The sequence below is a fragment of the Bactrocera latifrons genome, unplaced genomic scaffold, assembly GCF_001853355.1.
Source record: "Bactrocera latifrons isolate USDA-ARS-PBARC rearing strain unplaced genomic scaffold, ASM185335v1 scaffold_142, whole genome shotgun sequence".
Taxonomy (NCBI): Eukaryota; Metazoa; Arthropoda; class Insecta; order Diptera; family Tephritidae; genus Bactrocera; species Bactrocera latifrons.
Window position 1 is genome coordinate 767,532 of NW_017534875.1, and position 11,791 is coordinate 779,322.

Here is an 11,791-nt window from a genome sequence, read left to right on the forward strand (position 1 = left end):
AATTAAATTAAATCTTCATAAATAAAAAGTTTGTAACTTAATTTGAATGAATCTATAAGTTCGTTTAACAACCATATGATATAAATGGAGATTCGATCTGAGYAATATGCTGTAATATTGTAATAATGTAGAAAAAAATAATTGGTTCAAAATTTTGTGAAGACCCCTATATAATAGATCTTAGAACCCTTACACCCTCACCCATACAACTTTGACTTTTTATCGGCCAGTTCCTCGGGCAGGTATCCTTAATAGTGGTTCGTTGAGAAAAAACGGATGTAAGTAAAAAGTCAATTATATATCTCATAACAACATTCAAAATCTTAAAATTAAAATTAATAAAAATTAAAACCTAATTGATGGAAATTAAAAATTACAGACAATTGTATTTGTGTAAATGCAATATCAAAAATATGTAATATTATAACACCACAAAAACAGAGTTACATTTATACAAGTACTATATCATATAAAATACATATGTACATACATAAATATTCTTAAAAAAAAAATAAATAAATTTACTAATGGGTTCACATAAATAAAATGATTCATTAAACTAGCTATTAAGAAAGAGGACAAAATAAATAAATTAATTATAAAATATATAAGACTTTACATACATACATACATACAAAGCATATTAAAGTAAAAATATAAACAACGCTAAAAGATACGCACCTATGTATGTATATACACATACTTACAAACATATATGTATGTACATACATATGTATTTCAACAATATACATTTAAAATATCTAATTGATACAGAATACGCTCTAGTATTTCTAGTTTAAACACCTACATATTCTGAGAATGCTTGCTAGACTCATTAATCGGCTAAAGAGCGACAAAATTCTTTATAAAATTTTTCATGATTACATTTGTGACATATAAACATGACTTTTCTACATTTACATATGTACACATGTGTGTATGGATATTATTTTATACGCTCTCTGGTCAAAATTAAATTTATTTTTATTTTCGTCACTTAGCACGAGGGCTGTGCGTCAAAGTGCTGGTCAATTTGTCATTTGTTTACATAAAAAAAAACTGCAGACACAATCAAAAATCAAAGCTTGTTGAGTGGCCATAAAATAATTAATTAAAAAGTTGGAATTTTTAGAGCTACATACAGTATGTATGAATGTAGTGTAGATTACGTAGTCAAACTGTCAAAAGTGGTTAGCAACGTCCGCCGTTCACCTCCAACAGCAACARCATATGGCAATGGGCACGTTTATGCACACAGGTACAACAACAGCTGATTGTTGGACAAGCCTCAACTAAGTTTGTCGATATGGGCCATTTGTTGCGCTTCTAATTGGAACACATTTATAGTATATGAATATAAGCAGTAGTCGCTTCGAAAAAGAATTTATCGCGACTTTGGCACACACAACTGTTGCAACAATAACAAGAAAAAGTTAAGACGACTTTATGGCAACTCCAGCGCTTATTTGCACTGTTACGAATCACTAACTGTTATTTGTTTTATTTTGTTGTTGTCGCAAGCAACAATAAAACGCGAAACTTGAAGGCAATTGTCGACAAATAACCTCATAAATATTAAAACCGTTTAATAATAGTTATATGTGGCGATAAAATATGTAGTGTGTGGCGTAGCAGCAGCGAGATTGCGGTTAGATGTTTTTTCCATTGCACAGTTGTCGGTGGGCAAACGCAGAAGCGACATGGCCAAACATACTTACATACACACGTGCACACACTATTAACTTTTACAAAATTTTCAGCGAGTTGTAGTTTGCTTTGCACGAAATAATATTTGTTAGTGGGGTTAGGTTATCGTCGTTTTTCTGGTTTAATTCTTGTATTTTTTGTTATATTTTGCTTTTCGATCACACGCCAAAATAACTGGCGATTTGTTTCGTATTTCACTGCTTACACACTTTATTCACATTTCACATTAAAATGCAATTCAATACCCACATATCTATGTATGTATGTATGTAATGTGACTTTGCAGGAATGAATTTCACGCTATCAAATATAAGTGTGTAGATATGTATTTCTTATGCACATTTGTAGATATTTCACTTCACAGCATAAATCACAGCACTTTTCTCGATCGAATTCACTTACAGAATAAATTATAAATTTGCAGAATTCTACGTATGTAATATCAAGCACGAATTTTCCTTCTTCACCGTACGACAAAAAAACTAGAAATGGCGTTTGACCGAAGGCGCAGGCGAAGGGAGTTCGTAAAAACAACAGCAGCACGTCACACATGTGCATACACACACATWCCTTCGTACAAATACCGCACAGCGAGTATAAAAGTAAAWATAATAATAAAAAAAAAACACAAACACACTAGTAACAACAAATGTTAACGCAGTGCACGAGAGAGCGTACGAACTAAATACAAATGTTCCTCACATCAAATCGCAACGGACTAAAATCTGTTGAATACCCGTTTGAATCTAGTAGCAGCACTTTAYTTGTGCGACCTGCAAACCACGAGAGCTAATTGACTGTAGTAGATTAGCAGAGCGCACATCTAATTAGAAATTCTCTGAAGAAAGGTGAGCAGAATGAGCATGGAATGGAGTAAATAGTAGAAAAACAAGCGCGTTTAGTGTGAAAAGATCAGCGCAAGTGGCAAACAGGGTTGCATTGTTTGTGAACAAAATTACTTACCTGTTGAATGGTAAAAATTTGTTGAAATGTATATTTTTCATAGAATAAATAAAGAATAGCTAATTCAAGAATTGTGTTAARTTAATAAAATAAAATTGTTTGATATGGCGATGAACTAAAATGTCAAAATAAAATATATTTTGCTTGTAGGTAAATTTTATAACGGGTCAGTTGGAATCCACATGTTTTCCTTCTGAAGCAATGGTAAGCCTGAAATGCAAATATCCGGTTGGGCGAGAGAATCTAATTGGATTTGTACTTTATAAACGATAGTATGTTCAATGGACTATTTTCAATTTAGTTTAAGAATAATAAAAGCGTCTATTAAAAAGCTCTTATTAATTTTTAAAATCTTTTCTTTAATTTTAATTAAGTGTAATAACTGATATTTTAAATTATTKAAATATTTTCAATAATATCTAAAATTATCCACGTTTAATACGGCAACATCATGCCCTCCAGTTCCGCTAAAAAACTGAGCGGATGCAACCCAGATTACTTGTTGCGCTTTTCTTCTTCCTTCTTTTRTTTTCTCAACCGGTAAATTTTGACAGTTCGTGTCAGTTAATAAATTCAATCGTGTGTTCAATTCGTTGTGGTGCATTTCAATTTCAATAAATTGTTAATATTATGTTATTAAATGTTTTATAAACTATAAAAAAGTTAAATATAATTGTCGGTAAAGAAAATGTGTGTGTTTTTGGCGTGATATGTTTCAGTTTAATGCGTTTTTTCCGCTGCTGAAGTTGGTGCGTCTCCGCCGCCATAGTTGTGCTACAAAAAATTTGTGRCAAGTGGGTTTGTGTGTTTATGTAGTGTTTATATGTATATGATATAGTGTGAAAAGTGCTTGCAAGTGATTTGGATTTCAAAATTAAGATTATTCTGAAATAATAGAGTTCCGAATATTGGTGTTTAAAAAATATTTGGTATTCATAGCTAATTATTTTAATAAAACATATACATAAAAATTAAAATAAAGGAATGTGTGATGAAATATTTTTATTTTTAACAAATGTGCAATTAATAAAAATGACACATTTTGGAAAGTATTCAATATATATTTAGTTACTAATAATACCAAAACTTGGAGAGTTATGTTTCAAAATATACGCAATTGGTAAGTGGGCATTATTATTATTAAATTTACAGATTTAATTAATTTTCTTCTTTAACTTTATTATAAGTTACCTTCATTTCAAGCAAGTGAAATTCACCATAACCGGACACTCACCGTCGCAGTGTTTTTGTCCGGCTAAGAAAGTTGACCATATATGGGGGCGTAGATTATGCATTATTTAAGTAAAAATATAGTTCTGTGTAACCAATTGCAAGTGTAGTTCTGTGTAACTATATTTTAATCAACTAATAAATGCTAGCCAATATCAGCCACCTATGAAAGAATGATAATTATCCCATTAGCTTCCATTGAGCCACCGCGAAGTAGASCACACCAGCGCAAGATGATTTGTTTGATGTGTTAATTTTACATATTATTCTTAAAAACTGTCTCAAAACACCAAAGATTATTACCAATTTATAAAAGTATTAACCATAAATTGTACATAATWTTCCAGAGAAATTTGATGAAGTTTGCCCGTTTTTAAAAGATAATTTGAACGAAATATTATCAAAATAGTTTCCGTGTCCGGTCATTGGAACATATTAATATCCGGTTATAGGAGTTGGTTTTGTATGCAAATATTTAAGAAAAAGTTGTGTTYATAAAATTTGTTTGGTTAGGGAGTTGTCCAGCCATAAGTACTAAGGGGAATTTCACTATAAATAAATAAAGGCAAAAATTCTAGCAAATCTGTTTCTTTCRAGCAATTAAATTATCAAATCCATTGAGGACCTATAAAGTTGAAAGTTAATCAGAGAACATATAAGAATGAGAAGGTGCCAATAATTTTGGCAAAAATGTAAAAATGTTGCAAATTCTCTGACTTAATTTCTAACTAAACCTTGACACATACCGTTCTGCTGCGTTAGAGCGCCATCTATATTTCAGTTTTTTAATAATTAAAACTCTTCAAAATAACCCAATATTTACTCGCCATCCCTACAGGCGCTCTATAACACACTAACACAGTCAGCAACAAGCGTAGCTCCGCCCATAAGAACATTCCCCAATTGCAAGTGTATGAGTGCCAACACACACACTTGTAATTTTGTATTTTTATGAGTTGATTTTCTACTTCTTCCTTTTCGACTGCTACATCTTCATATTCAGTGCAATTCGGGTTATACAGGCAGCAGCAGCCTGAACACACACACACWYAYACKWRTATATTTGCGAATGGTGCTGAAGATGGCTGTTCGCTGCTGTCTACCGACGGCAAGACGCCGTGAGCATCCAGTCGCTTTGTGCGCCGTGCGAGCCATGCTTACTCATTGCAAAATGGCTGAATTCCTGTGCTTGTTGTTGTTACTTTACTACAAATACACTTGCTACTTGGCTGAGTGGGTGTTTGTTTTTGTGCTTACTTGTAATTGTTACAACCGTCATGYGTACGTGTGTGTGTGTGTGAGAGTGACTACAGCGGCGCACAGACGACTGTGTAACGCTGGCGGGGGTAGGGGCGAGCAAAGTTGATTAGATGGATTTCGTTTGGTTTTTGTGTTTTTAATCACACACCAATTTCATTTATTAAATCTTCGCATCAGCATTTCTCCAACTGCAGTCGACGTAGCAGCTGCAGCAGCAGCAGTACTGCCGTCTCAGCTCGTCGCGTCTCATACCAACACTTCTTCGTGCACGTTGTAAATAAATGTGTGCATGTCGTTGCTTGCATATAAGATGTCTTTTTGTTCGTTTGCTCCTGCTTTCCTGTTGGTTGATCAGTTAGTTTACTTTTTGTAAAGGTCTGTTTTTTTGGCTTTTGATTTGTTTTTGTCGTTTTTAATTTCGGCTTTTCGTATTGTTCTTTTCTTTCGTTTTCGTATTATTTCGTATTTTTTTCTTTTGCTTTATTATATTAATCCAACTGAACTCTCTTCTTCACAGTTATCTTTTGCGGTATTTGCTGTTGTTGGGTTTTAGTGTCACAAACAATTTGCTGCCAGAACTCAAAGTTGGCAAATGAAATTGTTTATAAATTAGCGAAATTGAATTAAAAGCGGAAAAGGAATTTTATGGCTTCTGTGTGGGGGAGAGATGTTGTTGCAAATTAAAATTCTCGCATTTATGCTAAATTTAAATAGGCTGTATGGTGGTATTGTAGGTTATGTTCTCCGTTTGAAATGAGAGAGTCAATTCGACTTGTGATTGTTGATACTTGCAGAAGATCTTGAGAGTTTCTGAGCAACGTAATACTGAAATTGTTGAAGACKCGTGTTCATAAAGGCGAAATGTAAGTAATATAGTCTTCACAAAATGTTTTGTGAAGTCCTTTATGACGAGCTTTTTGTCAAATTTATGACAAKTCAATTCATATTAAGCTATATATTAGTATAATCTCAGCAGAAGTAAACGTCGAAGACSCTAAAGGTTAGTCTGGTGTGCCAATTAGCCACGCATASACCAGTTTTGGTMCTTTSCTATATCAGAAGGTGTTTAGTTGGTATTTCCAAGTGGAGTAGTCAATCTTTCGGATGCCTGCRCTTGTGGAAAATTCTAACGCCCTTACTATCGACACCTCCTCCAGTGCATCATTCCGTTGGAAGTTTATATGCGTAGTCTTTCCAATGCGKGATAAATACACGAAATATCCTCCATTGTGTACCAAGTGCCCRGCTCTAGACATTTCCTGTAGTCTTCTCGTTCTGTCAGCTCCATCCGACGGGCGTGTGTCGCCACCAGACACTGACCAGTTAGCATTCCCATCATGACCAGACTCTATAAATAATATCTATAAACGATTAGTATTGAGAGCTGAATCGATTTGGCAGTCCAAATGTCTCTCTTTATATACGCGAAATAGTCGTCGTCAATTGAACGCCAGCACCTTCAACGCAAGATATAAAGTCAACGATAGAGGGGGAATTCATTAAGTCCTATCTCACACCGGCTCTCATCGGGCCTCTCCACTTTTCATCAGCCCACTGGCTCTCATCTGTCTATCCTCGCTTTTCATCTAGTCTATCCGCTTCTCACCGATTCTCAAAAAGTACGTCTACACACCTGTTTAAGCGAATTTCTGTGGAAGTTCAATGTGTCGAAAAACTGTTAAAACCTAGTAGAGTTCAAGACGTAATACCAAATATAGTTTACTCGGAAAAGTGCCGTGTCAACATTTTGCTGCTTCATTAACAGAAATATGTAAATATTTTCTAGAAAATATTTTTGTTGCCAACCCAAGCCAAGACACCCAACTAGTAATTAATAATGAATGATAACTCAAACTTTTATATGCTTCACTTTTTTTTCTATATTTTTCAATAAAATAATTAACTGCGTTCACAGCTATTACTTATCTCCATGYATTAGTCCGCTAGAGTATGCCCTTGTTCTTTGTCATTATCCTTGATGGTCCACAACTTAATAGACATAAGTTGGGATGGGCGCTGAGTAGGCACCGGCTGAGCCGTAGGATGGAGCAGCAGCTGGGGCGGCACAAGCGACTGGCGCCAAGTTAGGTTGACAGCTGAAGAGGTAGTTCTTGGGGCAGGGAGGTGCTGGAATGCTAGCGGCGGCGCCACCACCATAAGCGGATTTACGGAAACGTGTCAAATCGTAGACTGACTGGAGGTTCACAGCTTGTGCGTTTTGCTCGGCTTTGGCCTCTTGCTCGGCGGCAGCGGCAGCGGCGGCACCGCTATTGCTTGTGGGACCGGCCAATGCAACGCTGAAGATGGCGGCGAAGATAGCAATGCAAACGAAGGATTTCATTTTGATTTAGTTTTGTGTTGTGTTCTTGTAATAACTTGAACTGTGAAGCTACCGAAGTGAACTGATGATTGCAAACCACAAGCGGCGGGTCTTTTATACAAAAGTCTAACCTTAAGCGTTGTAAGCTTACGCATTTACGCTGTTGTGGCGTTTTTCTGCTGTTGTTAGCGAAAATAATTAAATAAAACAAACGAAATTTGCTTGTTGTAATAACTACATTTTGCCGAATTGTGAATTTTGTTATTAATGAATATAGGTGTGCAAAAAGAACAGAAAAGTCGGGCCGGCAGTAACCTAAATTTTATTGTCGAAGTTCGGTATTTGCCAAAAATCGTTGACAGGCTTTTATTTTAAGGTCGTTCAGTTCAAAATCAGGTTAGGTGAAGGTCCATAGTATCCATGACCTGAATTTTTTGTTGTGGGCGAGTTGTAATTTTTTTTAAAATATTTTAAACGTTTTGTTGCACAAACGATTTCTTTTCAGTTTGTAGGGTTAACCTTTTTAATTAGAATAAAATATCTCGTAGACTTACATACATATATATAATATATTAAACACTCGAATATAATCATTATATTTTATATTACAATGACATTTTTTTTAATATTTTTTTTTAATAGGAGTATTTTTAAAGCTCTTAATAGTAAAATTTTTTTTTCGGAATTTTTGGTATAAAAAATTTATTACAAAAAATTTTTTTTGGTTTATATTTTTATGCTCAAAGTGTGATTCTATACATTGAAAAAAACTGTTTTTTTTTTATTTTTTAAGTTTTCTTTAAGTAAGTTCGTTCGGTTCAAAATCATGTTAGGTGAAGGCCCGCCAGGCTACCCTCGCGTTTTTCTTAAAAATTCAAATTTTCAAATATACGATTTTTTATCAGCAGTCTTCAGTATATTCATAAATTTTACGAGCACCATTGGCTACTAGACATGAACTTACGCATAGCTGTTTGAGTTATTCAAACTAGCCCGACACAATCCACAAGAATTGTAGTCTCGCAAGGTGTGAAAAATTCTAGAGACCACAGTTAAAGTTCTAAGATGTTGAATGTTAATAAATTGAATGAGCGAGATTTATTATTGAGACTTGATAGCGGGTATCTACTTATGACAGTAGTTTTAATATAAAATTATAAAATTAATCGAAAATTAAATTTATACATTTCTGAACATTACAAGCTGAAACTATCGACTATTTGTGCCTAACCCAAACCAATACATCGATTGAATATTAAAAAAAAAACTTACAATTTGACCAAATGCCGAGCATGATTTTTTTTCCAATCCAATCATATGTCATTTCCGAATTTCCCTTTTCTTTACATAAATACATTTTCTCTCCTGATGACATTGTTTCCGTTAGATTTGAAAAATTTGCTGGCTCTTATACGGATATTATGCAAAAACTTAGTTATATTATCTTCGAATAATATACAATTTCAACTTCAGTTTTATATATTGCTGTTTCGAAGCTGAGATTGCAAAACAATTTACCGTTATTAGAAAGAACTACCGTTCTTAAGGTAAAATTACCATCGAATAAATGAGCCAATTTTCCACAATCGCCATTTTTAATAAAAATAACTATTTATTTTATTAAGTCCAAGAAATTAGTTTAGTGATTCTAGCTTATCATAGTAGATACTTTCAACTCTGCAGACCCCTTCGCTTATCTTAGAAACTTCGCCGTCAACACTGAAATCTAAGGCATTTCTGAAGTAGTTGGCAACTGAAAAAGTTTGCCGACGAATGCTTCTTTGAGTTGATTAAACAATCTCTTTGTTCGATCGCTAATAATATAGGGATCTATAATCATAGCTTCTCAAATGTATAAAATGATGTCTCTCCACGGGATTGAGAAGCATGCTGCGACAGATTAAAGAATCATTATATTTCTGACYGAAATTCCTATTGGCACTCGATAGAAGAGACTGTAAARACATGATGGGGTGACAKATYGAGAAGATTGCAGARAATGTCTRGAGCAGGACAYAAGGGAAACAATGGAGAATCTCTTGTGTAATTAYCTCGCATTGGCGAGAATACGCTGTAAGGCGGTATTGGCAGTGACAGTCTGTTGAAATTCAAGTCAAGCGCAAGCATCTTAAAGGATGCTTCCCATATATACTTTTATTACAAAAATGTGTACATTTATAAAAAATTCAACAAATTTCGTAAATATTGCACTCAATACTCAACTATATCGCAAAAATATAATAAAGTYGACAAAATTTCCAATTCAGACGGAATATTGCAAGCTGAACGCTTAATTAACTTGCTTACTACGGCACAGCGAACTTATTCAGTTTACTCGAAGCAAAGCAAAAAATGCAATTCTACAAAACTTTAATCATGCGTGAATTCAACAAGTTTGGCTTAAATGCGTGCAAAGAAAGTAAGAAATTGGGCTTTGCAAAGTATTGAAATTTATTGCTCGAGCTCATGATCTGACTGCTTGCGTTTAATGGAAATCTTAAGACGAATTATTGGGGTTTTCCCCAAGTAAAATACTTTGCTGATTTCTTTGAGTGTATATATAATATAATGGTTATTAATTTGTGCAAAAGTTATTTGTTTAGCATAAGTTCAACCGAAGTATGGTACCAACAATAAAAGCGCTAGAGCGGGATAAGCTTTGACTTCCAGAAACTATTTTAATATTTTAATATACGCTTTGCTTCAAGACTGCTTGCAAATCCTTCGAAGTTGTTAGTAACTCTGCTTGGAAGTGTTGTTATTAAAAACAAGAACTTGTGTCGTTTTGGGTTATTACAGAGAGGAAGACAAAGCATCGAGACAAATATCGATTTTTCAGCTTTTTCATATCATTTTGGTTCTACGATGCTTTTGCAAGAATTTTCACAATTTTTTAGTTCAGTAAACCTTTCAATAATGCTATATAATGATCGCTGCAGATGGTATGCCCTGTGCATCCAATGACTTCATAACATGCCAGCTAGTTATGGCATCTTTAAGTTCATCTGAAATGTTCCGATGCAAGGGGTTACATGGGTTTTGTCGAATTTTCAATATATATTTTTCATATTAAAAATTCAATATTTTATTAAAACTGTTTACTATTGCAAGATCAGAGCTTCTTACAGGAACGTCAAAAGTAAAAAAAGGCAAAAATACAACAAAAAAAAAATTGAAATTTGTATTTTAAATTATATTTTGAAGTCCTTTGTAAAATTTAATTATAAACGGCTAAGTAGTTCTTGAGAAATCGTAAAAACCGCCTTTAAAAATAAAGCTTTGAATAAAAAGCTTTTAAATTTTTAGGTGACTATATAGCTGATCTCGAGARCGTAATTTTTATAAGGCTGTATCTCCAAAGCTATTGCTCGGATCGGAACAATATTCTAGAGTTATAATGGATTTAAATCGGACAAGAGTTTTTTTTTTTTTTTTTTGGATCCATGGAACCCTTGTAACCCTTTAATACGGTTTAACGGTTCCAAAAACTGCTCAAAGTCATCAGGTCTAYTGCTTGTTATACTTTAATTACACGTTTGAAGCTTTCGTTCGCACCTCMATACTTAACCAAAAAATCTAGTTGCCGAGAAACAATTTTTCGACCATAACGATTTTTAAACTATACCATTAGGAGGTTTACAATTGGGTAATTTAACTTTTTTAGGGAAATTTAAGATCGRTTTTCGACGGTTTCTTTAGTGTGTATGTTGTATTGATAATGACCATTTTAGAATCCTTTGAGAATTGTATAAAGTGAAACAAAATCATATTGATATGAAGCCCATTGGAAACGAAAGATRTTTCGATTTATAGTATATTTAATATATTTTCAAACAACAGTTCTCACGTCAAAATATCACTTTCTTTAAACAACAGTAGGCAGATTGTTAGTTGAAATCTCCACTTTCAGCAATTATCTACCCTGCTCTAGATATGCTATAATAGTAGTAATACAATAATAAAGAATGCGATTATGAAAATTCCAAGTAAATAGCTATTTATTCGCTATTATTTCTGCCTTTTTCAATTTTGCTCTTGATTATATTGTTAAGAGCGATGTAAGTACCAATGGATACGTAAATAAACCCTAAATTTTTTTAAACAAAGGATGGGTTTTGGACGAAGGTTTCAATCTTTGGTTTATCCAAGTCTAGAGGTATGAATTTCMGGGAATTTTTGAAATCTGGAACTATATAAATGTTGGAAAAAAGTGTTTACATGCAGTGGCAGCTGCCTGAAAAAATCACTTTTTTTAACAGCTTCGAGTTTTATAAAAAAAGTAATTAAAATCTGTGAATATGGATACTTTCA

General features: G+C 33.6%; 3 protein-coding genes across 5 annotated transcripts in view; 1 reads left to right on the top strand and 2 right to left on the bottom strand.

The window, feature by feature from the left end:
• LOC108965591 (cGMP-dependent protein kinase, isozyme 2 forms cD4/T1/T3A/T3B) overlaps positions 1-2,487 on the bottom strand; it is a 127,255-nt gene extending 124,768 nt beyond the window's left edge. The window contains exon 1 of one of the 3 annotated variants that reach the window (XM_018928114.1): positions 2,345-2,487. The gene's annotated coding sequence lies outside the window, so the exon portion shown is untranslated. Of the gene's footprint in view, positions 1-2,109; positions 2,196-2,344 lie in introns of those variants that run through there. The other 2 variants (XM_018928115.1, XM_018928113.1) reach the window with 2 other exon arrangements.
• A 1,226-nt stretch (positions 2,488-3,713) lies between these two features.
• The window catches only part of LOC108965578 (homeobox protein aristaless), a gene marked incomplete at its 3' end in the record, with an annotated part of 84,864 nt that continues 76,786 nt past the window's right edge, over positions 3,714-11,791 (top strand). Inside the window, 1 exon segment of the mRNA XM_018928100.1 lies at positions 3,714-3,790.
• LOC108965579 (vitelline membrane protein Vm26Aa-like) lies at positions 7,032-7,549 on the bottom strand. The gene has a single exon (XM_018928102.1). The coding sequence runs from the start codon at positions 7,499-7,501 to the stop codon at positions 7,151-7,153; it is 351 nt and encodes a 116-aa protein (XP_018783647.1). The 5' UTR covers positions 7,502-7,549; the 3' UTR covers positions 7,032-7,150.